Consider the following 26,403-nt stretch of genomic DNA (forward strand, 5'->3'; position numbering starts at 1 on the left):
CTGCAGCACAGGTTTACCAGCGTGGAGAGTTAAACACAACATGTACAGTCGTTGTGTACAACATGTACAGTACTCCTGCTGCTGGACAAATGTGTGGCGTATTAAGACCAAGGCCATTGTCCAGGTACTTCTGGGCATTTGCCATGGGGACATTCCCAAAAGGCAGCCTCCTACACTCCCTAGCCCCCTCTCACAAAGCAGTACAGCACTTTGTGCTGGTTGTTATCTGGCCCGTAGCTTTGTACAGAGGGTGGATGGCTACAGCTTGGCTGATCTGCTGGGTAGGAGTGTTACGCAATGCATTAAGCAGAGCCTGGGCAGTACCTCCTGCATACAAAATTGCTCTGTGTAATTTCTCAGTAAAATTATCACGTGTGTGAGCGTGACTGATTTGTACTGGATATGCTGGAACAAAACCACATAGAGCTATGTTGTCCTTCAGGTCGCAGTTAAATTAATGAGTGCTCTGAGAGCTTTCTTGGTTTGTACAAATAAATTCCTGAGCTGAAAGCACTACTTGCCAGATTTTGCTGACAAGCTTCATGTTGGGGTAGACCTGTTCTAGTATCTCCCACAAGATTTGGGTGTTTTGGGTTTTTTTTCCTTCCAGACACTAGCAGAACTTCAGTGGCTAAATCTGCTGGTAGTCGTTCCTCCTGCCCCAAACTCTACTCCTGCAACAACACACTGACCTCAGCCTCCTGCAGCATCAAAAAAGCCCTGTGGCCCTGTTTAAGGTCAAGGTAAAAGGACTGTTGCCGTTTCAAACATATCCTCTCTCCAAATTGAATGCTTTATTGAAGCTAGTACTACTTGTGACTAGAGGCTATAAATCTGCAGGGGGATTGCTTCATGATAAGCTTGTTGATTTGTCCCTCAACATGGCTGTATACAGGCATAGTCAGAGCCTTTGCTAGAGAGGCATCCAGCTGTCCCTCCCTCCTCCATAAGCCTTGTTGCAAGATTACTCTTCTCATGAAGTGCTTGTTAAGGCTTTTGCCACCAGTGACTTTTTCAAGCCAAGTCTGTGGGAAGGAAGGATACCTCTTAGCCATAAGCTTGTTGATTTTATTGCTGAATGAGATTATTGCTTTAAGTGAAACTGTGAGAAGCAAATGGCACAGAAAGGACTTAGGCTGTGACCTGGCAGCAGCAGACAATGCTAAGGTAGCTTAGTTATCACAGTTATTCCCTTTGCTCTTCCTTCCAGGCAAGGGAAATGTTGACTTGTTCTGGGACTGGGAGAGTTTGCTAGCTAAGAAGGTGAAGGGTTCAAGTAGTGTTTTCCGATCTGTCACAGTCACTTCCCACAGTCTCACTTTCTCGGCCCTTGCCCATTGCTGTGCTGCTTCTGTTTCCACTTGCCTTTGGTCCAGGAGGTCAGTTTTGTTTCCCAAGACAATAACTGTTACCTACAAATAAAACAAAAGGGTGAACTTTATACAAAAAGCATCCACCACTCACAGTGCTTTTAAACAGCAGGCAAGTAGCAACGCAGTTCAGACCTGTTCTTTAACTTCGCAGCGGCACAAGGTAAGCTGTGTGTAGTTTGGAGGATCAGAGTCTGGGATCTGAATTAGCCTCATCTATTTGTGGGCTGGAAGCTAGTTTTAATCCTAGGATATGCAGGACTTCCCTTTCTCCCCTCGATTTCTTAAAGGGAAACAATGCCCAAAATAGCCAAAGTTAAACAGCCCTATTCTCCATTTACTTGGCAATTGAGCTGCCCTAGGCAAGTGACATGACATCTGAGCAGGTCAGAGCAGTGGATGCTTGAGAGATGAAAAAATGCATGCAGCAGAGAAAGCCTGGACCCCACAGCTGTGGATTTTGCCCAGCTTGTTTTTTCCCCCAGCCCACAATGTAACTAAAGCCAACGCTGCCACAAGGCAGCCTGTGCAAGCAGCCTGGGCAGGCTGAGCTGTTAAGCCCCTCTCCCAGCCCAGCTGGCTGCCTGTTCCCACATGCATATTAAGCCACTGGAAGGACTTAAGTGGTAAGTGGACAGTCTTCTGTCGCTGAAAGGGTCAGGCAAGCACCAGCACCATCTTCGGAAGCGGTTTTAAGAGCAGCTGGTTAGCTAACCAGAGCAGCACGGCTGTATCAAGTCAGATCTTTAGTTGTAAGGATCAATCAAGTGACTTCTGTATCACCAAGACAGTACAGTGTGGCTGAGCTCAGTGCCCTGCCTGGTACTGCAGTTCTAGGAAGTGCTGAAGGTAGTGCTGCCCACTTAAAGTTACTGTTCCCGCTTATTTTAAGTTTACTATTTTCTAAGAGCGTCAGCTCTTAAGGGAAACCAGGTCTATATTTATAGTTCAAGGCCCTCAGTCAAACTCGGGTCTCATCTCTACACTAGTGGTTTGACAAAGATCCTCTCTTGCTGATGATCTGGGGTTTTTGCTGTGGCCACACCTGCTTGCTCCTTCCTGTTCATCAGGCTAACACCAGGATGTCTTCTGCTCCTTTCCAGCTAGAGATAGATGTCTGTCCTGTTCCTGTGAGGTCTGAGGCTTCCTTTCTTTTCTATAGCAGCCCATCCATGATGTTTGGAAAAAAATATTTTTCCCCCCCTCTGTGAAGGCTTTGAAAGATGCTATAATCTTCACATGCATTTACCACATGCTTCTACTGAATTTTACCTGTGGTTAAGCTTTGTCAGTGTGAGAGAACACAAGCTCTACTTAGTGCAAAATCTGGCCAGGCTTTAAGGTGCATGCTGGAGAGCCCCCTCAGCCAGCAGAGGCAAGGAACCAGCCATCAGTGCTTTCTGTCATCTGCTACACAACAGGGGACTGTGCCGCTCAGCAAGGTGAAGTTCTGCCAGCTCAGAAGAACCATGTGTGGCGGTACATCCCTAATTCAGTTAAGGATGCGTTCTAGCAGAGCCCAAACTTCAAGCCTCCTTATAGTATCTTAAGGTAGGACTCCTGACCTCACCTTCTACCTGCCTCAAAGCATATTTTATATGGACTAGAAATCACAGGAATAAAACGAATTTATCCAGCTTATTGTGGGCGCTGCTTTTTTGACTATATTATCCTCAGTCAAGATCACAACTTTAAACTCTCCCAGAGGGTAAGCAAACTGGCTGTTCTCTAAAATACCTGCATGCAATGAGAGAGAAGAGTTCTGGCAGGTAACAGAGAGAGGGACGCCGCTCCTGTTGGGGCTGTGACTCCCTCTCTGCACTACAACAAATCAGGGCCTTCACAAAACGCAGTACTAGGGAAAAATTTCCTGCTCATCCACCTTTCCTTGACTTGCAAGGGAGTTATGTTTGACTCCCATATCCCTGAGATACGTGCCAGTCTGCAGCTCACACCAGCCCTTCCAGCTAACATGCCTCTCCCGTGAATGCACATTCAGCTGCTGTCGAACTTGGAGCCTGCCTTCCTCCACCACCCTATGTGCTGTCAGTACTAAACAAGTTAGATTTTTGGAAAGTCTATCCCTACCATTATCCAATTAATTCTTCATGCATTTTTATTTTATTTTTTTTTAACAGCATAAACCAGACATTTGGAAAGCTGTAGGCTAAGGACATTTAACAGGGAAAACTACTCAAGAATATAAAGATACTGTAAGAAAAGCCGTAATGCTAATGCCACATGCAAGTTATATTTGTTTAGCTAAGCTGGAACACTGTCAGCTGAAAACACTAGCTGCTTTCTAAAGGAAAATAGAGCAGTCATTTCACACAATTGAATTGATTCAATATGGTTGTTAAAATACATTAAAGCCGCTTTGCCAATTGACTAATGTCTGGGAGACCCACTGTCAATTACACCACTTTGTAGGCCATCAAGTACATGAATACAAAACAAACACAGATAATGCCCTTCGTTATATTTTTCTATGCACTTGACTTCCCGTGTACAATATCTAAAAAAACACACGAACTGTACTGCTGTAGACCATATGTTTTATGAGTCATAAGTCTCCTGGCTGGTGTGTTCAGCTAACTGAATTTTAGCTGTAGTAGAGGAGGTAAGGAGACTAAAAAACGCATTCTTTTGCATGACCTGCATGGCATGTGAATCAGGCTTCCCCAGCACGAGAAAGCTTCCTTTTGCTGGATTGCCCAAGGCTGTGGGTATACATGTTTTCCTTTGTTTACGAGTTTTACAGAAACAAAATCTATACTTTGCAACATTAACTTCGTATCGCTGATATACCGATAACCCAAGCAGTTAAGACACTGTGCATTTACCTCCTTTTTGTCCCTAAAGACATCAATCTCCTTTTTGAGCAGTTCAACTCTTTGGAAAGCTTCGAGGCTGGTCACGGCATACACAAGAACGAAGCCATCAGCAACAGAGAAATAGTGTTTTGGCAATTCTACACCCTCCTGCAGACCCCTGGTGTCATAAAGCCGTAACTGTTCCTTCACGCCTCGATCCGTCTCCACCGACGCCAAATACACATCTTCCATTGTGGCACCCTCTTCTAAGCCTGTTTTAAAACAAGCAGGAAAGTTCAACTGGTGTAAGTACAGCACCACGATAAGAATTACTTGCAGTACAGCAGAGTTTCACCCCACAATACCCCTGCTTTCCAGAGTGACTTGACCTGGACTCAACCTTGCCTGACATCCCCATGGAGGGCTGTATTCATAGATCACCGCACCAGCTATTTACAACAGTGACAGTGTGTAAATACGGCCATCTAATATATGAGCACACGATTATTCCTGTAAAATTAATCTATACAACATGCACATTCAGGATAGGATAAGATACACAGTTCTTCCCCCAGGTTTTCCAAACTCCGGCCACCCAGTATACCAATTCTATGCCAAACGTGCTGCAAGTGGGCCTGCCCAAACATACCCTTTTGGAAAAACTGCCAGGAAACACCAAATAGTCGAGTACTAACATCTTGAGCCTTCTTCTTTGCCTCATACTGAGCTGGATCATACAGCAGAAGCAGTAGCCAAAGGAATAATTCTGGAAATGGATGTGTATTGGTGGTAGAACTAACCAACAAGTGAAATTAAGCCAGAAAGGGAAGAGGATATTTGCATGCAAGCAACGTTGCATGCTTTATTTACTCAAATACACAATGAGCTTTTTTCATCTCTTAGGGATTTAAAATGACTCAGATTTGCTAACAGGAGCAAGCTCATTTACTGCAAGGTAAGAGCATGCACAAGGTAACAAGCTCTCCTATGTATATATCTCTCACCTGCTCCATGGTAACTATCTACATACTGGCTCTCCTTCCTTCCTCTCCCCATGGTAAACGTGAGGTAATTCAAGGCGGCTTACTTTGAACTAATTAAAACATTTTTTTTCCAAGCAAACCTGAAAACACACAGATCACCTTAGCTTTGTGGTCCCCGGATGCAGATGCATAAGGTTACAGGTCCCAACAAACTCTGTGTAGCGTAGCTGGGCCACTTTCAGAGCTAGTTTTAAGTATTCTTATGAACCCTCTGCAATCTGCGATTTTGCCTCTACTGCACTCCTATATACATGAGTTGTTTGCCGTTGCAGGGCTACAAGAATGAGCACCCCATTATTCTCTTTGTCTGCCAAAAAGGGACCATATTAGTGCATTGTTTAAGAAAACGTGGGATTATCTGGCCTGTGAAAATAAGGATTTTGCCATACTCAATGACACTATTCAAAATACTTCACATCGACAAACAAGCTAAAGCATTCCACCCACACTGATGGTTTCCCGTGATGTATGCAGCATTCCTCTGCAGGAAAGTGGCACAAGCTGTTCTTTTTGCCCCTCTCTGTGCAGTCTTCATAGATCAAACTTTTATTAAGTTTGCAACAAATTAATTTGTCTTGCCTCCAAATATAGCCATGCTAACGTGCAGGAGCAAAACTAAGAGCAGAAGGACAAAACAAAGGTTAGGAAGCGCAAAGGCATTCTGTGTGATTGGAGAATGTGTTACGAGGGCATTTTTAAAGACTGAAGTAGCTAAGAGCTACTGCTATCTCTGGATATAGCACTATATTGTTTTCTTGCTCTGCCTCGTTGCATTGTACAGACAGGTCAAGGAAATATCTAGCATCAGTAAACATTACCTTGGCAAGAAGGAATGAACTGTAAGTATCTATGTTTTCTTTTTAGAAAGCAGCAAATAATGTTGTACAGGTTTTATGCTGCACTGTAATGCAACAGTCTTTAATATATACAGATTCTCCTCTGACAGTCTCTTCTGAATGGCATTAAAAGCAGCAGTGAAAATTACGTCTTTTAACATCCTACTTGAAAACTAAGACCTGGGAGGTAAGTCAGCAGAACAGAGCAACAGATTTTGATGTGAAATGGGGGGCACTTTGGAGGGAGCTGGAATTTATGCATCGGTATCAGATTCCAGAGGTGACATTTCACCTATGTACACAGAGAGGGAGTATAGGCAAGCAGATTCCTAGGCAAACACAGATAATTTTCAGACATACCTGTGTCACCTTATTCTAGGCTCTGCTTCCAAAGCCCAGGCCGTTTGCTAGCCACATCTTGCTGACAGCGATATCTACGCTGCTTGTTAGTATTATCCCATTCATGTGCTTTCCCGGTCTCCGATCAGACAAGTTGTTGTACCAGCAGCAGAACTAATCAGGAAAGCCCAGCGTCCTCGGAGGGTGTCTGGCACCATCCCATCCTCTCTGTCACAAGGACCCCAGTTCTCCTTTCCTTCACTGGCATCCTCAGGCGTCCTCCCACCTTCACTACCCGGGTGGGCGAGGGCAGCTTGTGCTGAGGAGTTGCTGCCCTGCAGACTGCTGCCAGCTCGAGTAGGTTTTCCTTGGAGGAGAGCATTATCATGGGCCTTTTCTCTCTTTCCTGCTACTTAGTTTTTCTAAATTTACAGAAATGCATTTTGAGATATCTACTGCTGTGACACAGATGAAGAGGCAGATGGAACCAGCTTTCAGGTTCAGAAGCTACGGAGAGTAGTTTCTTTGGAAATTAAAGATGAAAAAAAGGTTAAGGAGGGAAAGGAGGAACAGACAGGAGATTGATACCATTCTCTTGTGCCTACTTAGCTGGTGCAAGTCTTGGGAGAGGCAGAAAGGTCTTCATTTATGATACCGACTGCTGCCACAGAGGAACGGCAAGGGGAAGCCTCAGTCATAAATTGGGTGGTGTTTCAATCCCTGGTGGTTTCCCAGTGAGGAAAAGAAAAGGTTCAATATACTAATGAATACTGCACACTCAGGCTAGACAAGGCAGAGAGATTGCAAATACCAAAATAAAGCAAAATTTCATGGATGGAATTTTAGGAGTTATCAAATGACTCTCGAACATAAATGCAGTGGAATTTTGTGTCTCCTTGAGTACTTTTGAAGATCTCATATGTAATCTCTTCCTCCCTCTTTCCAGCAGGAATTTAGCAAAGAGCTCCTAAAGACTGCTATTACTTGCTTTTCTACAGCTCCTGGATAACAGGCTTTGCTCACTTAGATCTCAAACAACAGTATATCAGAGGATCTCTGACTTGGAGAAGAGCTGAACAGGACTCAACAGGAGCTTTATTTAGATTTGGCTGCCAGTTAAGTACTGGTCCCACCAACCAGTAGCCACAGTTGTGACCCTCAATTGCATACATTCAGCTCCGTTTTCATCCATTTCTAAAATACAAAGCTGACTGCTGCTCTGCCAGGAGGTAGTTTTGATTTAAGAAACAAAGATGTAAGAATGCATGATTTCATTAATTAGCCTCCACATCTTCAGAGCTGTGAAACTTAAAACCCCAAATCCCTCCAGCTCAGACCAAGCAAGGCACATTCTCTCTCATTATGGGTTCTACCACAGCAATATATGGTGTTTTCATTCCCAGCTAGTAATATGATTTGAAGAAGCTGCGTATCAATAACCTGACCATACCAGCTATTTATGCACCCAGAAGGCAGAGATAAGGAAAATAATATTTTCTACAGGAAAAGTTCTCATCTTCTCCTGCTTAGCTGATAAGCTTTACTGCCAGTTGAGGAGCCGGAGATATTTTAAAGGCAGAAGGAAGACTCTGTGCAATCACTGAACAGGAGCACTGTTGAAGGAAAAACACCTATCCTCTTTACAGACACGTCCTGTGCCAAAGTTAAGCCAGCACCTCTCCTGTTAGCCCTCTCAAGAGAGCTCAGGCCAAACAGTGCCAGGTACCACAGGTATTTAGTGGGACAAACTTCTGCTGCCAGCCAAGGACCCATCTCATGACTGAAGAGAAAAGACTGGCCCCTCTTTCTTCAGGAGTGCAACAGAAGGTGGAGGATTTGGACAAACACAACATTTAAGCCACAAAAAGAGAGATCGTCCCAGGTACCAGGCAACCATATACATACATGCAAGCCTTAACACCCATTTGGCCTGACATATTGCAATACAGTCCCTGGGTGACTCAAGGTAAATCTGCACCCATTTCAAACATCTCCTTCCAGGTTTTGTTTGATTCCTTGTCTCAGTTTAGCCAGAGGCTGCCACGCAATACATATGTTACTTTACATGGCTTCGACAGCACCTTTTATCTTCTTGCCCTCTCTTTTCTCATCCTAGGGCCCAAGCCAAACAGCCTCTCTTACAGTTTTAAAGCCCAGCACAAAGCCTAGTACAACACATTGTTGATTACATGCTGCAGGGACACAGATATTCCTTTTTCGGGGGTATTCCTCCCTCCCTAATAATTTTTCCTCTGACAAGCGATCTTAGTGCCTTTGCAAGACTGCTAGCTGCTGACCATGTAAGCAACTGCAGCACTTGGAGACTTCATCCATGACAAGCCAGGGAAAGCTGAAGGTACTTCTAGGAAGACAAACGCAGCACAACTAGGTTTACAGCACCATCACCAAGCACATAGGCAGGAGCATGGGCTCAAAGCCAAGGGCTTTATATAGCAGCGTGAAACCTCCAAGGACACTAATCACTTCCCTGATAGCAGCTGTGCCACCACTCCTTCTCACAGGAAAGTCAGCAGGAGGCACGTTAGCACTGACCTAGACTCACGGCTGATTTACAGCCAGGAGGAGACCCCCTCCACTGAGTGGCTGGGACACCTCAGAGGATGGCACCAGACCTTGTGCTCAGATTGCAACCAAGTTCAAGCACGTCTCTTGTCACTCAGAGGAGGAGGCGGATGCTGTCAGGAACAGAGAGACTCAGTTGGCTCAGCAGTGCTCCCCACGGCTCCCCGACCCCTCTCCCTGTCCTGCGGGCCAGCCTCAGAGCTGCTCCTGACGTCAGTCAGGAAGCACAGGTTTTGAAACAGCTTGTGCCCATGTTGCCATCCCGGGTGAGCTGCCTTGCCGGTTGGCTCTGAACAGACGGGCTTCAGTGAACACACTAGTCCTTTTCACCTCCTGCCAACAAGGTCAGCAGCCAAGAGGTATGTGTCAGCTTTCTGGAGCTCGCAAGCTTTAGGAAACAAGGATCGAGATTCAGTAACCATGTTTTAAGCATGGAGGGCCACCCTTGCAACGGCAGCACCAGCAACAGGTCTGTGCAGTTTAAGCCAGCTCAGCTAAGGAGCAATCAAAGACTCGGCGGCCCTCAAACTCTGTCCTTGTCCAGTGAGACCCTCGCAGTGGTGTCCTACCTCCATAGTTCAAGGGTTAAATCAATACAGATTGGAGCAGTAGCTAAAGATCTTCTGGGAACCATCTTCACAGAGGCCATAATTCAGGCACCCTCTGCCAGAACTGCCTGCGGGCTGAGGAAGAGGCAGGGGGGAGGGTGACCACTCAGCGGGACTTCCAGAAACACCAACATATCGGACCACTCCCCAAAACGTGCCTCATGGCACACACGGGTCATATCAAAAGCACTGGGCCGTGGCCACTCGTCCCTTGGGGCTGCAGTGGCTCCATATAAGCCCTCTCCTTACTCTGATCTTGACTCTGCTACTTGTCCTCTTTCTCCGAATGTGCTGGGAATAAGATTTGACCCAAAACATAAAAAACAGGATACCTTCTTCTTCCTCCCCTTGCACCCCTCCTCTGCTGCTGGCTGCTCCCTCCCTTACTGTTAACTCCAAAAAATAAGAGCAGAGCTGCAGGCAAGGAGAACAAATCTTTTAGAGAGAGGAGGGGAGAGTCTGTGTTGCGCAACAGCCGAGATGGAGCAGAGCGTTCGGGAGAGACGGAGGGACACCCACAGCCAAACCCTGGGCACGAGGCCTCCCTCTGCTTATGTCAGCGAGTAACCATGACGTTGTACAATTGTGTACATGACTGGCTCCATAAATAGCTCCTCTGATCAGCGACACCCGAATATCCGCCCTGCCCAGGTTGCTAACAGGAGCTCGGGGCAGGAAGCAATGCCAGGCAATACGATTTCAGCAGCGTGGCCTTGCTCACGCTGCTCAGGTGTCCCTGACAATCACCCGCAAAGAGGTGAGGCAGGTCCATAGCAAAGGGAAAAACCTTCAGCCTGCAGGTTTTGCAACCTTCACACTGAAAGCTACACGGGGCTACGTGCATTGGGCTCAGTAGGATGCTGGAAACAGATGTTGCTGCAACATTAGAGGAAATCCTCCTTTTAAATAAGGGTATTAGCACGCAGTTCTGTATCACGCTTTGCCAGCAAATTCCTCCCATCCACGCATTTTAAAGGCACAGTGCCCGCAAAGCACCGTTCTAGAAATCCTAGTGTCTATCCAGTAACTTACCCCAACATATAATTTGCCAGCCCAATGAAAAGATACAGATGGACTAGGCATCTTCTGTCAAAGCCCTGAGATTCACCCCTGGTGCCACCCCTTGTTTCTGAGTGAGGCAGGAATAATTCATCAACCTGCTGATGGTTGCCCTTCCTCTCAAAGCCAAGTCAAGTGGAAACAGAGGGAAACAAGCCAGCTTTTCCTTCATTCCCTTTCTTTTGTGCACAGCAAGTCTCGGACATCCCATGCTCCTCTCTCAAGTTCGTTTTCCACAGGACGATTTCTTTGAGAGCTGAGCAGTTTGGCCCTTGAAGTTCAGCACAGAACGTGGGACCTAAAGCAGAGCTGTTTTCCTTTTCAGTGCTTTGATTAAATATTAGCCAAAACCAAGCAAAATAAAGCTTTAAGAAGACAGAACAAAAGTCTAAGTCTCTCCGCTCATCATGTGATATCTATTTATTTTTCAGGCATCTACAGCATCCTTCAGGGAACCAGATATTATGTAAACAGGCAGCAAGCACATTGCCTACTTTCTGTGTTTGTTCCTTTTTAAACATTCATGTATTTTATAACTGGGAACATCATGGAAAGGGTTCTTTTCCAAGCGTCTTTTAAAAATCTGTAAGCAAGGAAGTATGAATTTCAAGAACTGCCCAGAGATGCAACAAAACCACATTATTTCCTTCCTTCACCTCAGTGCAGTTTCGCAGTCCTTTTTGGGGGCCCACACAGAACAAGACTCTGGAAAAGGAAACGATCCCCCCTCAAAAAAAAAAAAAGGTAAAAATATCTCACCAACAGTATGCTTTCCATAGAGAAGCTGCTCCAAAATCGCAGTCTTTCCCACCGAGGCCATTCCACAAACCACCACCTTGTAGCCCTTTCCCATTGCTCTTGGAGGGCAGAGTCAGCAGGCGAGCCCTGGGCAGGCACGGCAGCAGCTCAGCCCGGCGCAGCGGCAGAGCTCGGCACCGGGCAGCAGCAAAGCCCCCGAAAAGGCGAGAGGCGAAACACAAAGCAGCGGGCGACTGGGAGGCACAGCTCCCTCTCAGGCGCTCACCAGAGACTGATATTTTTAGGACTAGAGTTTCCTCCCACACCGTTTTTGAAGGTTTTAGGCTGCTGCCATGGGTGCCGACGCTTGCCCGCAGCCTCGACGCTCGTCCCGTTGGGCTCGGGGGGGCTGTCTGCCAGCGCGGAGCTGCGCGAGCCCCCAGGGGCAGGGGCTCTGCTCGTCGGCGTGTGTGTGTACACGGCGAGATTTGCGTTATCGGGCTGCGTGGTTTTGCTGTGGGCCTGATGGTGTCTGGCGGTATCAGGATGGCTTCTGGAAACGCTTCAAAACGGCGGTTCCTTCCCTTTCATTTCATGCACAGAAAGTTTCTAGCTTTTGCAGATCAGGAGCTAGGAAATAGGAGCGTTAAAGGCAGAAGCACAGGAAAGCATATGCAAAAGCAGGTTTTTTGGTCTGTTTTAAATCGGTTTGGACAGGTGGGGGCTGGTTTTGGCAGGAGGCTCCAGAAGCCAGGGACAGTTCCCTCTGCAAGCGAGCCATGGCAGGGCAGCGGGCCCTAACTCTCAGGTGGCTGTTCGGAGCAGTTTGCCTCAGAGAGAGCTGAGGAGTACCTTTTTAGGACCAGGAGGGGCTGGCATTTCCCTGTTTCCATTCCAGTTTAACTGGGTAATGCTTTACAAGCCGGGGTACTGTGCAAAGCCCACGTAGAAAAACAGGAAGGTCACCCCGCAGCTGCAGGGAGGCAGGGGAGAATTTCAGGCAGGGGAAAGCCTATTTCCCATTTTGATTCCTCCGCAGGGCCAGACGCCTCCACAGCAGCACGATCAGGACATTGCTGGGAGCCAGAGCGGGGGACAAAAGCCTCCTGGGCACCAGGCCCCTTCCCTGCTCCTGCAGACTCACCTCCATGGGCACGGAGGAGGCACGGAAATGCTCGGGCACCTGTGCAGCGCCGTACGCAGGAGGGACGTGAGCAGATCGGGCTGGGGGACCTGCCGGCACCAGCAGCAATGGGCAAAGCTGCGCCTCGGCCTCAGCTCCGGCTGCTCATGCTCGCCTTGTTGGGGAGCCCCGCTCCGGGGAGCCCCGCCAGGCCTGCGGCACCGCGGATCCCTGGCATCAGCCAAGGGCACCGCACTGCTCCCCTTGCTCTGAACAGGCCTGAAGATTGTTTTTAGGGATTTTTCTCCCCCTCTTAGGATTTACGATTTCATGTTACGACTCTTTTTTAACTATTATTTTTTAAGGTTTTTTTTAAGGGTTCTTTTCAGGATTTCATTTCGAGTACTTTTTTTATTTAGGTCACTCCGCCTCGTCCCGTCCCAATCCCTCGCTAGTTTGGGGCTCCCACGGCGAGGAGGCGATGTTTCAGAGGATGCCCCAGCTTGAAAAGCCCCTGCCCCAAGGCCAGCCCCCCACCTCCGCAGGCCCCCGGCCGTGCCGTGCCGCGCCGTGCCGAGCCGTGCCGTGCCGCGCCGCGCCGCGCCGGGCCGTGCTGTGCTGTGCTGTGCTGTGCCGGGTGGTGCCGCGCCGTGCCCCGGGGCGCGCCCCCGCCTGCCGCCCCCCGCGCCCCTCGCCCCCGCGCGCACCTGGGCCGACCTTCCCGCGGCGCCCCGTGGACCCGCGCCGGCCGGCCGGGCCGAGCCCCGCCCCCTGCCTCCCATTGGCGGGCGCGGGGGCCGGGGCGGGGCGGGGCCAGGAGGGCGGCCAGGCTCCCGCAGGACTACATGACCCATGAGGCGTCGCTGCCGCCGCCGGAAGCGTGATGTCGCCGCAAGGGGTTGTGGGAAGCAGGGCTCTTCCTTTCCGGTGCTGGGCGCCATCAGGTGAGGGCCTGTCTGTGCTCGGCCGTTCTCGCAATCCGGTTCCATCGAGGGCCCGAGGTGGCCGTTCGCCCGCCCCGCTGCCGCCTCCGCCCGCCGTCACCCCGGCGGGGTGGGACCAGGCGGCTCCCGCGGTGCGGAGGCTCTGCCGAGAGCAGGGACGGGGCGGGCCGCGGGAAAGGCGGGCGGGGGGCCCGTGGGCAGCGCCTCGTCGGGGTCGCCTGGCTGCGCGGGGTGCGGGACGGAGAGGGGAGGAGGGCGCCCGGTCGGAGCCGGGGCTGCTGGTGTGCGCGGGAGGCCGCGCACCGCAGCGGAGTGGGTGCAGGTTGGTTACAGGCCGCACGTCTTGATTTCACTCGGGGTTTGCGGCTCGTTTGTGGTGTTCTACGCCATAATGTCATCATAAATAGCTTGGCATAGCAGGAGCCCTGCCGTGGCTAGGCAGAGAGGGGCATGGAAAATCACACGTGAACAGGGGTTTTTATGCAAATAAAATGAGCTGCGTTTTTCTGATGGTGATTTGGGTGTTGGCTTGATGGAGTTCGTGTACATCTTCTAGTTGCTGCAGATGTGTAAGCTCAAAGATTTTTAAAGGTAATTAAACCACATTAAAAATAAAGACCACACCACTCAGTCACATACTTCTTTACAGATTGATATTTACACCTTGGTTCAGATGTTAACTATCGATTTTGGTAGTAGCTGACATACACATTGGAAGAATTGTCAGCTGAGGCGTTCAACATTTAAGAACATAAGAAAAGGACGAATGTTGCTGAAAATGGTAACTGCTGTGTGTCCTGTTGGAGGCTGCCAAGTGTGAGCCATGTTACCAGATGTGCCAGGGGTGTTAAGAAGCGTGAGAGCGTCCTGTGTGTCAATGGTGTTATGTGTGTGGTTTCATGTAGTGTCTGTGTTGGAAGCTGTTCAAATCTGGAATCGTATTTGGTGCGCTTTTTTCATTGACCTCTCAATTCAGCAGGTAGACAAACATGGGTGCCTACAAGTACATCCAGGAGCTATGGAGGAAGAAGCAGTCGGATGTGATGCGATTCCTCCTCCGTGTCCGCTGTTGGCAGTATCGCCAGCTGTCTGCCTTGCACCGAGCTCCTCGGCCAACCAGACCAGACAAAGCTCGCAGGCTGGGATATAAAGCAAAGCAAGGTAATGAGACGTGCAGGTGAAGTCCACGTGCGTCATGATGGAGTGACCAAGTTTTATCAGCTTCCTTAAGTGATAGTAGAATAACAAAATCTGAAACTTAAGTATTCCCCAAGAACCTGCAGTGTCCTGCATGAAGTGAACTTAGTATTATAAATACGTTAAATTGGTAGCAGCGCCCACAGCTTAAAACTGTACTTGGTGTAATTTTGAGTTCACGCCTTTGGTGGCCGTTTCGACAGGTGGAGATGAAGTGGGCTTTGGCTTTAATCCTTGTGCTATGTTACTACTGCAGAGTTGACCAATGCTGTTAGTGCGCTAGGTTTGGGGAGGGTCCTTTTTCTGCTCAGATTTTATCATGCGTTTCTGTGACTGTTATTAGAGCTGTATGTGCTTGAGTAAGCAAGGTGACGTAGTTTGTGCTGTCATTAGAAAACAGTTACTGGTCAGTGAAAGAAACTTGGGGAAAGTGGCTGTCCATCTGCAACTTGAGCAAGTCCTTGAAACAATATGTTTGTTTACTATGAAAACAAAAAGCTGAGAGTCGATGCTTCTCTTACCGTGTGTGAAGTTTGTCTAGTTTTCTCATATTCAAGTGGTGAGATTTCAGCAGGGTTTACGGATGGCTTGTGCTTCAGTGCTTTATGACTGCCACAATCAAAACATGGGATTTTAGTTTTGGGATGATTGTTTTACTGGGTGTTTCAGGGTGGGAGTTTTTTGTGTTACGATGTAGCTGTAGCTGTTCTTGGTGTATTTGGAACTACCTAGTGGAAAGGTGCCATAAACTCTGGGTTGGAAGTAAAAAATGGTCCTGACAGGACATTGCTTCCTGTGCTCAGTTGTAATGGAAGTAACAAAAACATCTTGTGCTAGTCACCTCCAGTTGTCATTTTTGAGGAAGACTGGTATAGTGACCTAATTTTCATGTGAAGCTTTTGGGGTTGGAAATGTAGTATGGGCATCAAAATTGCCTTGCTGTGATTTCAACTTGCTACACTACAGAATTCTAGTTCCTAAGTCGACATTTCTTTTAGGTTACGTTATCTACCGTGTCCGTGTTCGCCGTGGTGGTCGTAAACGCCCAGTCCCGAAAGGCGCTACCTATGGTAAACCTGTGCATCATGGTGTTAACCAGCTGAAGTTTGCCCGGAGCCTTCAGTCTGTAGCAGAGGTGACTATTTTGGTTATTGCTTGGAAACTCGGCAGTAGGAAAGGTCTTACTTAGTCTGTAAAAGCTGAAAATACTCGGAGACAAAAAAAACTCCAAACAACTGTTTTGTTAACGTGTTGGGTAAAAGATCTCGAATGCCGATGGCAGGAAAGCACCAGAATGTCTTGAAAGCTGTAAGTATTAAGACAAATGAAAAAAATATTCACGCTTTACAAATGGGGCCTGGGGAAAGTATGCTTAGGTGGTTTACTGACATTCATGGTATGCACGTGTTTCTAAAGCATGCCACAATATTTGTAATGAAAAATAGATTTACAACTAGCATAAACCCCAGTAAAATTAAAGGGTTAAGCATGAGAAATAAAAATTGAAATATGCTAAGGTGCCTGACTTCGGTCATCACTATCCCACCTCTATGTTCCCTGCCATGTCGTGTGTGATACCAGCTTTAGGTAACGGTCCTTTCTCAAAGCACAGGCGAGTTCCTGTCCGTAGCACCTACTTGGGCCGTAGTAGTGCCGCACAACGTACTTAGCTGTTTCATAGGGTCTGAAAGCAGCATGCCAGAGACCTCTGGTTCTTCATAAAATACGTTGTACCTCACAGGCACAAAGTGGTTAACTTGTTTTCAGGTGAGATGTTGTTACCTGCTGAAATTCTCAAAATGGAAACTTTGATTAGATGAAATCTTTTAAGTTTCATAATGTCACAGTAGTAGTGTTAAAGAGATTTAATTCTCACCTTTAGAAAAAACTCTTTCAGTGGGTTAGAATTAATACTAGTCTGCACTCTCAAAAAAGAGACATTGTGAAAGAACGGAGACTGCTCGTTGCCTTTCCATCTTGAAGCAGAAGACTTTCCTGTTCTCAGGAGTTCAAAAATATTCATAAGTGACTTCAGCAAGATGAATATGGTGGGGCTTTTGAAAAGGGGAAAAAAAACCCCAACAAACCCATAAACGGGACATGCTTATTTAAAAGAAACACAGATGATGAGTTTAAATTAATGCAATTCTGTGTTTTTAGTGCTCGTGGCACACTCTTCTATGACCAGGTATCTAATGGCTAATCACATGCTCACTTGTGGTGGCAGCTCATGGAAGAGATTATTTGCACTCAGGTTTAGTTCTGAATTTTCTGAATCTGATACACACTTTCCTGGAAGACTTACATTTTTCAGATAGAAACACTATAGAAATATAAAACCTCCATTGTAGTTACCATCCCCACATAGAAGCTGGTTGACGGTGGTTTGTGTTTTAGTGTTTAATATAGGTATTGCTCTCATGTGCTAGAATAAAACAACAACTCAAAATAATTTTATTACGTATGCAGAAAATAGTCAAGTGCTGTTTAGTGGAATATTGTAGTAATAGGTTGGGATCACATTGGGATAGAAGATGAGTGGGCTCTATTGGTTCATACTTCCCAAAGTGATGATACAGTCCTAGGATTAAACACACTTTTAGTGTTTTAAATAAGGAGAATTCTTGACAGGAGAGGCAGATGGAGTTGCATAATTGATATTTTCTGCTTTGTTTTGTTTTCTAATATTAAGACTGCTTCTTCCCAACCACAAGTGGGGAGGAATAGCAAGCACTAATACACCAGCAGTGGAACAAAGGCTTGTTACATCAGCTCTTTCTTTTCTCCTATCAGTACGAGCTTATTCTCTGCAGAAATGTCTTTCTCCCCTGTAGCTTTGGATGTGCAAATTGATCAGTCTTTCATAACTTCCCACAAAAGATTTTTCCATGGCCCCAAGCGCAGCTTGTGCTCTTCATCTTCATGTTAAAGTTGTTTTTAACTCTGTGTGTTTACTTACTGGGTGCTTCTCTGTACAGAGTAGTTCTTTGTAAACCAAGCACCTTCCTCCTTACATTCTTTAAAACCTGTTTCCTGCAGGAATCCCAGCAGCCTTTTTTTTTTTTTAAATACAGGATTCCTTTCATCTATGACTTTTTTTTTCATCTTTTTAACTGAAAGGGGAGCAGTTCATTTAGGAAGGGAGGGTATCTCAGGACAAATTGAAATTTCTAACACCTACAAAATTTTAGTTTGAGTTACTCGTTTTTTTTTTTTTCTGCATGAAGAGTGCCCCGCACACATGGTTTTACAGCATTTTGCATTTATTTTTCTCCTCTAGGAACGTGCTGGCCGTCACTGTGGGGCTCTGAGAGTCTTGAACTCTTACTGGGTTGGTGAAGATTCCACTTACAAGTTTTTCGAAGTGATCCTGATTGATCCCTTCCATAAGACCATCAGGCGCAACCCTGATACCCAATGGATCACCAAGCCCGTCCACAAGCACAGGGAGATGCGCGGGCTGACATCGGCCGGGCGGAAGAGTCGTGGTCTTGGCAAAGGCCACAAATTCCACCACACCATTGGTGGCTCACGTCGTGCTGCCTGGAGAAGACGCAATACCCTGCAGCTGCACCGTTACCGTTAATTCTTGTAAATGTAACGATCTAATAAAGGTGATGCAGGTGGTTGAATTTAACAAGTGCTTCTGCTGCTTCTTGGTTTATGTGGAGAAGTGTAGAATTCTCCAGCAGTTCAGTTGTTTCCATATTTTGAAAGGTTTTTGAAAATGTAATTTGATATTTGTGAAGATTGTAGGCCCTAAGCATAGAGTTCTATGATGGGTTTTACTTTTGATAAGACTGAAACGTGCAGTGTGAATCGAAATTGAAAGCTTCATGGCTAGTCCATATTCTTTTTTATGAGTGTGCTTCTTCACTGTCTGTAGGTTGAGGTCTCTGTGTCCTGTGCTTAGACTGAAGGCCAGCTTTGATCTTGTGCAATGAGATGTAAACTGAAAGTGCCAGTTTATTTTTTATAGATGATTAAATACTAATGGCAATTTTATTTTTCAAGTTCTGGTTTTTTGTATGTCTTCACTGTGAAACCAGCTGTTGAGCCTGTGATATCTGCAAACATAGGCTAAATCAACTAAGCACAGAATACCAAGGTAAGGCTCGCTCTGTTCATTAAAGCGCACAGTATTTTAAATGCAGACCCTTCGCAAAAAGCTATGCAATGTTTTAGGTTGACTAATAAAATACTGACTGTAGAGTAGGTATTGCTTTGTTTGTGCAACATTCCAAGCTGTTCATTTTACATTTTTCAGTGGAGGCTGTTTCTTAGATCTGCCTTTTGATACCAGAACAGGAAACACTTCTCTGATGTTAGAGAGCTGCATTCTGATTTACTCTGCGTGGTCAGGTGGTAGAAATAATCACATGTGGATGACAGACAGTTACAATCATAGATGAATGTGTTTTAGGCCGCATTTTGTGAAATTACAGTGTGACCTTCCAGCATGAAGTCAGCTTGCGCACATAAAGGCTGAGAGGAGAATAGCTGTACTTTGTATTAAATTAGCTTCATGGCTGTCCTCGTTCCCACAGATTTCATACCACATCCATTGGGTAGTGATAGGAAAAGGGTTGGGATCAATAGAAGGCACAAAAAGTGGTTGTGTCTCTTGCAGCTTCAGCTTGGGATGTGGAAAGGTTTTTAAACAACAGAAGACTAATGCTGAGACAAATGCCCAAGATTTGCCCTTCAACTGTGAAATTAACTTTGCAATTTTAAGTTCTTGCAGGAGGACTGTAATCTGAAGAAGAGACTCTTTGTCAGCATGTTCTTAAAGCCAGGAGGAACAGCTCAAGAGGGCGATCCTTCCATGCCGTGTTTTGTTCGGCTCAAGTGAAAAAATTAAAAAGGACTGTTTTGTAGGTATGTTAAAAAAAAAAAAAAGTGTTATTCACTCCCCTGAAGAAGGAAGGAGTTTTTTAACCTTTCTTGTGAGGGAGGAACTAGTATTAGGGAGAAGAGCATTCTTGAAAGCAGCTCTTGGGATGGTGTAGGACAGGAAATGGAAGTTCCTAAGAGCATACTCCTAGGAGTCTGATGATACTGTAGTAGAGCTTGCCAAGCTGTTTAGGACTGTTGCCATTGGTGGTGAAAGGTGTCTCGGCACTTGGGACTAATGCTCTGTCACTTGCCAGCGTTCAAAACTTCGAGTGCATGGGGGATATCTTCAGTAAGACGTGCCTGGCGTCTTCCCTCACGGTCCTGTAGCTTTTTTGAACTTTAAAATAGCAGGGAAATACTGTCGCCTCCAAAGGTTGTTGAAATCTGATGAAAGTGTACGTAAGAGGATATGGTATTGGTCAGAATAGGTAGCAAAGGAATTTGGAATCGATGGTGCTGTTCAGCAGGAGCTCTGGGTACGTACAGCTCATCCCAAGTCTTCAGGAAATTGGATCACCTTAGTGTCTTCTCACACTGGAAGTGTCTTAGGCTCTGTTAAAGTGTGTTTCGGGTTGGAAGGAGGGTAAATTGCAGTGCAGTATTTGTGTGAAGAGGAAAGGCAAATTACCTGTATTAAAATCTATTTTAAAAAAGAAGATTTAGGAAAAACTTGTTTGGGGTTATTGGAGGTTGTGTGATCTCTGCCTTTCCTACTTGATTTTGTACCTGTTATGCATGTTCAACAGAGATTGCAAGTCTGTGTTCCTTATGAGTTTGGTGAAAACCAGTTGTCTGAGTAGTCTTGGTAGGGCTGTTAATGGAGTTAAACCCTCCTTATGCACCAAGAGTCTGCCTGAAACACAGGTACTGAGTTGTAGCTGAAAGGGAGCAGGGGGAGGGCAGAGGAAGCATTGGGAATTTCACTGGTGAATTTTTTTAAGGCACGGAGGAATCCAATAATTGGCTTCTAAGCCGTCCGCTTGGCTTTGCTTGCAGGACTGCTGGTTTCTAAGTCTGAACAGGCATGTTTTAGAGATCATTAAAAGCTGTCTGGTTTCTAGGCAAGACCAAACAAGCACCACGGCTAAACTGGAGAGAAATGGGGCTCTACAGTGCCGGCCTGTTTCAGCCTGGTGTCAGGTGCTGTTGAAAATAGTTGACTAAGCTTTTATTAGGCTGGATTTCACTTTTGTGTAAGCCGCCTAGGTTAACAAATGGCTTAGCCTTTTGTGGAAGGTGAGGGCCTGGCGAGTAATTCAGCTCCTGTTAGAAACCAGCCCTGTCCTCTCGAAGGGTGGGTGTGTGAAAACAGATTGTGTGACTTCGCGTGTTCTTTAAATAAGCAAGTAGTAAACTCCCTTCCGCGCAGCCAATAGAAGTGCTCATTACTTGGCAGCGCCAGCCGAGTTGAAAAGTACAGACCACGCTAATCAACAGCGAGTGTAATTGTTTCCTTACGTTGTCTCCGAAGCGTTGGGAGTCTCTGCAAGGCAGCTGTGTGCTGCTGGGCGAGGGACGCCGGCGCGCTGCCTGCGGTACGCGTGGATGCTGATGGAGTTGGCTTTTTCCTTGCAGCGGAAGGTCACTGAATGTCACTGGTGATTTTGTGGGGGTCTTAAACTGAAGTAATTAGCGATGGAGAAGAGTAATATCTGGGCTTGCTCACTTATCTCTGTCCTTGTATTGCAGCAGTTGTTCACTCGCCTTGACCCAGTCAGAAAAGTGACTGTCAACAGTCCCGTCCAGCTAATGAATTAAAAAGCTAAAGTCTAAAAATAGAGCCTGATTCCTACTCTTTTATCTACTCACTCTCCAAGATGGCAAAAACCACGTCTTTTTTGCCCTTGTCCAGCTCTTTTCTTTTGCGGAACACGCAAGTCTAGCTCTGAGAGTATTAAGCCAAAATAGCCAGAGCGATGGAAACACTGCTTCAGCCACAAAAAAAGCAATTTGGATTTGAATTGAACACTTTTCTGGGGCTTTGAGCAAACACCAACTTTTTGATCCAATCCTTTTCAAGTAATTGCTTGAAATGTAAAGCTGTATAAAAGGATGGAGAGCCTGTGGATTCTTCTTCTCTTCATGTGTCAAGGTTCTGAATCAGCCTCAATTTAATAATTAACACGCAAAGTGTTTAGGTTGCAGAGTCTACCTCCCTGAAGTTAGGAAGTGCCTGAGCTACACCACTTACGCAACCTTTAATTTGGTGGCTATCCTGCTCGTACCTAATGTGCCAGAAGAGGCTTCTGGCAAAGCCAGGACTGGAACCCGGTTCTTCTGGGCCCTGTGTCACCACCTGAGATGTAAGGGAGCATGCTTTTCTTCAGTATCAAATGATGTTCAATGATATCATATAATTAAACGCTCTTACGTAATGAAGATGACATTTAATCTCATTAAATACTGTCAACTCTCCATCATTCAGGGAAATGGAGAGCTGGGGTATCCTGGAGATCAGGAAGCTCAGCGGGAGCAGATGAGTGATTAAATTAAGCCTGGCTCTGTTAAGATCAATGCTGGCTGAGAGTGCTCTCTCCTGTGGAAGATAGCCCCTCTCTGAGCTTGCTCAGGTCTCCCTGCATTGCCTTCCTGGTACCAGGCTTTAGAAAAACCCTTCCTAGTTCATGTTCTGGACCCTAGCTGGCTCCTTAGGGGAAAAGCCTGTATCTTGTCGTGAAAGGGCCGTAGAGGCATACCTCTGGACCCAAGTTGACCATCCACGTTCAAGTTGAGAAGTTCCCTTGGAAACACAAGGATCAGGCGCATTGAAGGAAAAATAGGAGAAGAAAACAGAAGAGGACAAGTCACCTGGCTTCCAGCTGGGCTTGTTAGTACCCTGGTGCTGTCCAGTGATAAGAACGTGTTGCAGAGGAAGCTGCAGCTAGCCAGGGTCCATCATGGTTCATCAGCCAAGTTTGCATGGTGCAGTCCTCGGGGTATGAACCTGGCTGGACCCAAGTCTCCTCAGCACAGAAGTAGCTCAGGGTGCCTGTGTCTTTGGTGTTACTCTGCAACCCCAACAGACCAGGCAGCAGCTGCGCTTCAGAGAACCTAGAGCAGAAGGAGGGTTCTTGGTTGGTGCCGCAAACCATAGGCTGTGAAAGGCACTACATCCAACACTCAAACCTCTGTTTTCCAGGTCTCATCACCGGGCTGTGTGTTGACACATGTCAATAGCCAGAAGAGCAAGCAGAAACCAAGACCCTATTACTCTCCATGTTGTGTTCACACATGTATCGAAAACGAGTTGCCATCCCCAGAGAGCTCATATGCCACGTGGAGGAAGTAGCTCATTAGTCCAGTGCTCACTCATTCATTTATTCATACATTTTTCTTCCAGCATTGTTTTTCTGTGACTAACAAGCAATTATTCAAACCTTTTCCTTGTATGATAATCGCAGCCCTTCAACTCATCCACTGTTAGGATCCACTTGCCTCTCTCACGGGTTTCGTGATTAGTCAGATGAGTTTAGATAGCGAGTTTTGCAACCTTTATAAATAACGTGTTCTGAGCTTTGTATTTCAGTTCGTTCAGAGCTGCATATAAAAATGATGTCTTACAAGGTGCTATGTTGTTTGCAACTACTTAGCAGTTTTGTCAATGCACGGTTAAACAAAGTCATAGTAAAGCTTTTAAGTAAAGTAGAACATTTTGTATTATTTTCACTTTGTTTACAAGTTATTGCTACAGATGTCGATGGAGAACATCTGCTTACGGTCTATTTTACAGAAAAAATCACGAAGTAAGATTCAGCAACACAATAAAAATCAACGACAGATATAAACCAGTTAATATTTATAAATTTAGGAAAAGAGATAGAAGTAAAAGGAACTTTCTTGATTTTTTAAAATAGATTTATACATACATCATTTATACAAAATACATGATTCAATTGGTTCTACTGAATCTGGAGAACCTAGTTCCCAATCTTAATGTCGGTAGTTTTATTCCTGATAGATGACTGGTTCCCCATTCTTAATAAGCAGAGAGTAAAAACTCATATGAACTGATAGTGAGATGGTAAGTTTTTCCATGTTAAGGCTAATGATTTCTACTGGGAAGATGGTAACTGCCCTTTTTGTGTGATACACATTGTAGATTATACTTGCTGCTTGGATTTTGGACCCTGTTTCACCTAAACAGCAATTTTAAAGCAACAGTTATATGATATCCATGGGAAACACAAAATAAATTAATTACTATGATGGGTTACACTGGAACCCCAATTCTTAGATTTTTGATTTATGTTGATGAGAAGGTAAAAAGGAGAAAAGTAAACAACTTACTGTGAACAACTGAATCACTGTTCTGAATCCTGAGGCTAAATGAAAAACTTCACTATAGTTATTATTTTCATTGGCTAGTTTAATAAACATGCAAGAATCATAAAACTGTGGAAAACATATGGTGTACACGAGTTTTCTCCAGTGATGGTTCCGTCCGTTTAGGACTGAAAACTTTCAAATACCTCTCTAATAGATGATCCGGCCATTCTGGCAACACTCCAAAGTTTTAATTTATTTTTAGAAAAATAATTTTAGAATAAGGAAATAGATTTGTTTTGAGCCTGAATAATTATTTTAGCCAAATTATTAGTGTGTGGAAACGAACTGCAGAACTGAAATTTTGTCCAGATCGTAATGAACACTGAAACTTGATGGTTTTTGCAGATTTTGTAAATTGTCCTAAAATCATATTAATTGCCATACAGTTTGAATATTGACCTGTATGGCCCTTTCATAGGAACTTTGTAATAGCAGTAAAGCTTGAAGCAATTTCATCATATGCAGAGGTGTGAGAGGAAGAACCAGGGAAGCGATTACCTTCCATCTTTACCCCCCTTTGGCCCCTGAAGTGGTAACCATGGTCCAGCTCTTTCGGCACCTACCAGCCAACCCAACCTGACCCATCTCGTTTCTCCTGGGTTTATGACAGCCCTGTGCAACAGGCTACTGCTTGCTGCTGACTCCGTTCTTTTTGTCGTCGTTCGGTATCAGTGACATTGCCAAAGTTGTAGTCGTTTGGGTTTGTTAAAAATGAGCTTCGCAGCTTTGCGTGCCAGCACCATTGTCTGAAGAGCTGATTCCAGCTGTCTGTCAGGCACAGCGGGGAGAAGAGGTGGGAGATCAGTAGGTCTAAGCTGGCCAGCTCTGGGGCAGGAGACTTCCTAATCCAAAAATAGACCCAGTGTAATGTGTCCCACTGAGATCTGTGACCCAGGACCGGATTAAGGCTTGGCATTGCCTCAAAGGGCAAAAAAAAAAAGTGTGAACTAATCTACCCCCTGGCTCTGGTGACAGGAACAGGGATATGGCATTTGGCAGCGCCCAGCCTCCTGCCAACCTGAACGGCCATGCAGGGCTAGTCCAAGAGGTCTAATGGGCATGGTGTCCACTTTCAACAGGGACCAGCGATGCATGTTTGGAGAAAGGCTGATGAGCATGGAGCGAGTCCAGCCGCGCATGTAGCATCTGGGGTTCTCTGAAGAGCATGGTGAGGATCTCCTTGTGCCGTGGTTGCCCTCGGACTGTCCTGCGCCGTAACTGCAGCAGGACTAGCATGCCAACAGCCACTCAGGGCAGCTGCGAGCTGCAACATCCAGCACTAGCTGGGAACTCCCAAGGGCTTCTGGCTCAGCGCAAGCCGGCTCTGTACGCAGGATGACATCTCAAGGTAGGTAAAGAGAAAATGATTGCCTTGACTCAGAGGTGCCTCCTGTAATTTGAAATGGGAAGTGGAAACATAACCTGTTTTGATGGTCTGCTCCTGGAAGCTCACTGAACCGGAGACTTTCCAGATGACTCAGAGCAAGACGGTTGTTGGCTGAGAACTGCTGTATCAAGGGTTTGGCAGGATTATGTAACAAGCAGCCGTCCTTCACCCCCAGTAACATGCCTCCTCTGTGAGATTTATGCTTACAATTGACCAGTTTTGAGGAACTGCAATAAAACAAAATGGCAAGTGCCTGGAGGCATTTTCAGGATGCAGCTGAGCTCCCGCCCGGAACAGACCTATTATTCGTTTCTGGGCATTGTGCTACAGCTGTTCAGGAAAAGAAGATAGAAATTCACTGCTAACCTCATCATGCCTCCCATTCTTTTGCAGTGATCCCGTTTAAGTTATGCTTAGCATGGCGTACCTCGCTCTATTTAGTACAAGTGCTAAAACTAGTTGTGGAGAATGTTCCTGTTTCTTCGCAGTTGGAATGGCCAAGGTTCTGAGAGTAACGTTTTGCTTTTTGGGAGCCGGAGCAAAGCTGGCTTCTTTTGTGTGCTTGAATTTTGCCATGTCTCTTTCAGTACCCCTCCTGGAAAAGTTCATATGGGATTAAGCATTGGTGAAGATTGTCTGTGTTTGTAGTTGGAGGTTAAGACGACCCTTTCTATCCTCAAAAAAAGTGTTTGCATTCTCTCAGTTCAGAAAAAAAAATAAAACGGAAGAAACAGGAACGCTCCTTTTTCTTAATATCTGATGCGTCGTTCAGTATCGCCTTTTGGAGAAGATAATTGATTGTGGCAGGGAGTTCCAAGAGTATTTTCAGTCCTTGGAGCTGTATTTGAGACTCTAGCTGGGAACCAACCGCATGTACTCACTGATGTTCACGTGAAAATAGATGAAGTGACCATGATGATTTTACTAAAACTGTAGGTGCCTCACCAGGAGGTTTCGTTGGTTCGCCCATGACCACTTGAAGGAATGAACGAATTTGGTTCGTTCCTTCTTATTCATAATGGTTTAGACCAGAAAGCTCTGACTTACTGTAGAGAGCCAGTTTTGCCACGCATGAAGCTGGTAGCTGAGTCCAATGAAATGCATGTCTGTCTGTATTCACGAAGCTGATAATACCCAGCTT

At 45.9% G+C, this 26,403-nt stretch overlaps 2 protein-coding genes across 3 annotated transcripts; one reads left to right on the forward strand and one right to left on the reverse strand.

Moving 5' to 3' along the window:
• Positions 1-332: 332 nt before the first annotated feature.
• Positions 333-11,545, reverse strand: NKIRAS1 (NFKB inhibitor interacting Ras like 1). The gene is made up of 3 exons (XM_009987428.2): positions 11,411-11,545; positions 4,214-4,455; positions 333-1,412 (listed from the first exon to the last, which is right to left on the reverse strand). The coding sequence occupies exons 1-3, from the start codon at positions 11,502-11,504 to the stop codon at positions 1,173-1,175; spliced, it is 576 nt and encodes a 191-aa protein (XP_009985730.1). The 5' UTR covers positions 11,505-11,545; the 3' UTR covers positions 333-1,172.
• Positions 11,546-13,419: 1,874 nt separating this feature from the next.
• Positions 13,420-18,285, forward strand: RPL15 (ribosomal protein L15). Of its 2 annotated transcripts, none has more exons than XM_086614540.1 (4): positions 13,420-13,456; positions 14,433-14,617; positions 15,652-15,788; positions 17,934-18,285. In XM_086614540.1, the coding sequence occupies exons 2-4, from the start codon at positions 14,446-14,448 to the stop codon at positions 18,237-18,239; spliced, it is 615 nt and encodes a 204-aa protein (XP_086470666.1). In that variant the 5' UTR covers positions 13,420-13,456; positions 14,433-14,445; the 3' UTR covers positions 18,240-18,285. The 2 variants fall into 2 exon arrangements, with proteins under 2 accessions (XP_086470666.1, XP_086470667.1); XM_086614541.1 differs by having other exon boundaries at positions 14,436-14,617.
• The last annotated feature ends 8,118 nt before the right edge of the window (positions 18,286-26,403 follow it).

This window comes from Tauraco erythrolophus, chromosome 7 (assembly GCF_009769465.1).
Source record: "Tauraco erythrolophus isolate bTauEry1 chromosome 7, bTauEry1.pri, whole genome shotgun sequence".
Taxonomy (NCBI): Eukaryota; Metazoa; Chordata; class Aves; order Musophagiformes; family Musophagidae; genus Tauraco; species Tauraco erythrolophus.

Coding starts and splice junctions, on each gene's coding strand:
- RPL15 (XM_086614540.1), top strand. CDS start 14,446: ATGGGTGCCTACAAGTACATCCAGGAGCTATGGAGGAAGAAGCAGTCG. Junction 14,618..15,651: donor GGGATATAAAGCAAAGCAAG/GTAATGAGACGT, acceptor CATTTCTTTTAG/GTTACGTTATCTACCGTGTC. Junction 15,789..17,933: donor GCCTTCAGTCTGTAGCAGAG/GTGACTATTTTG, acceptor TTTCTCCTCTAG/GAACGTGCTGGCCGTCACTG.
- NKIRAS1 (XM_009987428.2), bottom strand. CDS start 11,504: ATGGGAAAGGGCTACAAGGTGGTGGTTTGTGGAATGGCCTCGGTGGGA. Junction 4,456..11,410: donor CTATGGAAAGCATACTGTTG/GTGAGATATTTT, acceptor GTTTTAAAACAG/GCTTAGAAGAGGGTGCCACA. Junction 1,413..4,213: donor TCTTTAGGGACAAAAAGGAG/GTAAATGCACAG, acceptor TTTTATTTGTAG/GTAACAGTTATTGTCTTGGG.